A 919-nucleotide genomic window follows, 5' to 3' on the forward strand; every position below is an offset into this window, starting at 1 on the left:
GTATATATATATATATATTATTCAAAGTGTACAGTATTATATATCCATTACAGACGATCTTACCAATCGGTTTCGTACTAGGAGTTGAATGGAATGTTAGGTATCAGTCCGATTAGGTAACACTGCGCTCTTCAGAGGTATGCATATCATTGTCCACTTTTATTTGAAAATTTCTAGCCATTAGAGAAAGGGCCAGTTTCTAAACTAGATTCAAGGCTCCTTCATTGAAATTTCAACATCAACAACAGGGTATTTTTGTTTGTATGCATGTGTGTATATATGTATATGTGCAGATTTGTATGTTTTGCTTTATGTATGTATATATTTATGGAAGACACAGATTGGTCCTATAGAAGTAGTAACAACGGCAGTTGAAGAATTGTCAAAAGACAACATCAATTCTTAGAACATCGATATGTCACCAATCTCCGGACATGTCTTTGAGAAGAATTCGCTCATCATTTTAAAGAATTTCTCAAAGCATGATATACCAATAAGATACGCTCCAGCACCTTCTCTGTAGAAAACAAAAAAAGAAAAAAAAATGGAAAGGATAAATGGAACAAATCGAAAAAATAACCAAAGAAGCATTTTAAGCACTTGATGGAGTAATGGTAGCATATCTGGTAATTACCATTTGAAATTATCTCTCTTTCTCTTTCTCTCTCTTTTACTTGTTTCAGTCATTTGACTGTGGCCATGCTGGAGCACCGCCTTTTAGTCGAGCAAATCGACCCAGGGACTTATTCTTTGGAAGCCTAGTACTTATTCTATCGGTCTCTGTTCCCGAACCACTAAGTTACGGGGACATAAACACACCAGCATCGGTTGTCAAGCGATGTTGGCGGGGACAAACACAGACACACAAACACATACACACATACATATATATACATATATACGACGGGCTTCTTTCAGT

General features: G+C 36.2%; 1 protein-coding gene across 1 annotated transcript in view; it reads right to left on the minus strand.

Annotated features, from left to right (window-relative positions):
* Positions 1 to 29: 29 nt before the first annotated feature.
* The window catches only part of LOC106883286 (uncharacterized), an 11,112-nt gene continuing 10,222 nt past the window's right edge, over positions 30 to 919 (minus strand). The window contains exon 7 of the mRNA XM_014934244.2: positions 30 to 517. Coding sequence (XP_014789730.1) covers positions 403 to 517 — 115 coding nt within the window. The 3' untranslated portion in view covers positions 30 to 402. The remainder of the gene's footprint in view (positions 518 to 919) is intronic.

Source organism: Octopus bimaculoides, unplaced genomic scaffold (genome assembly GCF_001194135.2).
Source record: "Octopus bimaculoides isolate UCB-OBI-ISO-001 unplaced genomic scaffold, ASM119413v2 Scaffold_283264, whole genome shotgun sequence".
NCBI lineage: Eukaryota > Metazoa > Mollusca > Cephalopoda > Octopoda > Octopodidae > Octopus > Octopus bimaculoides.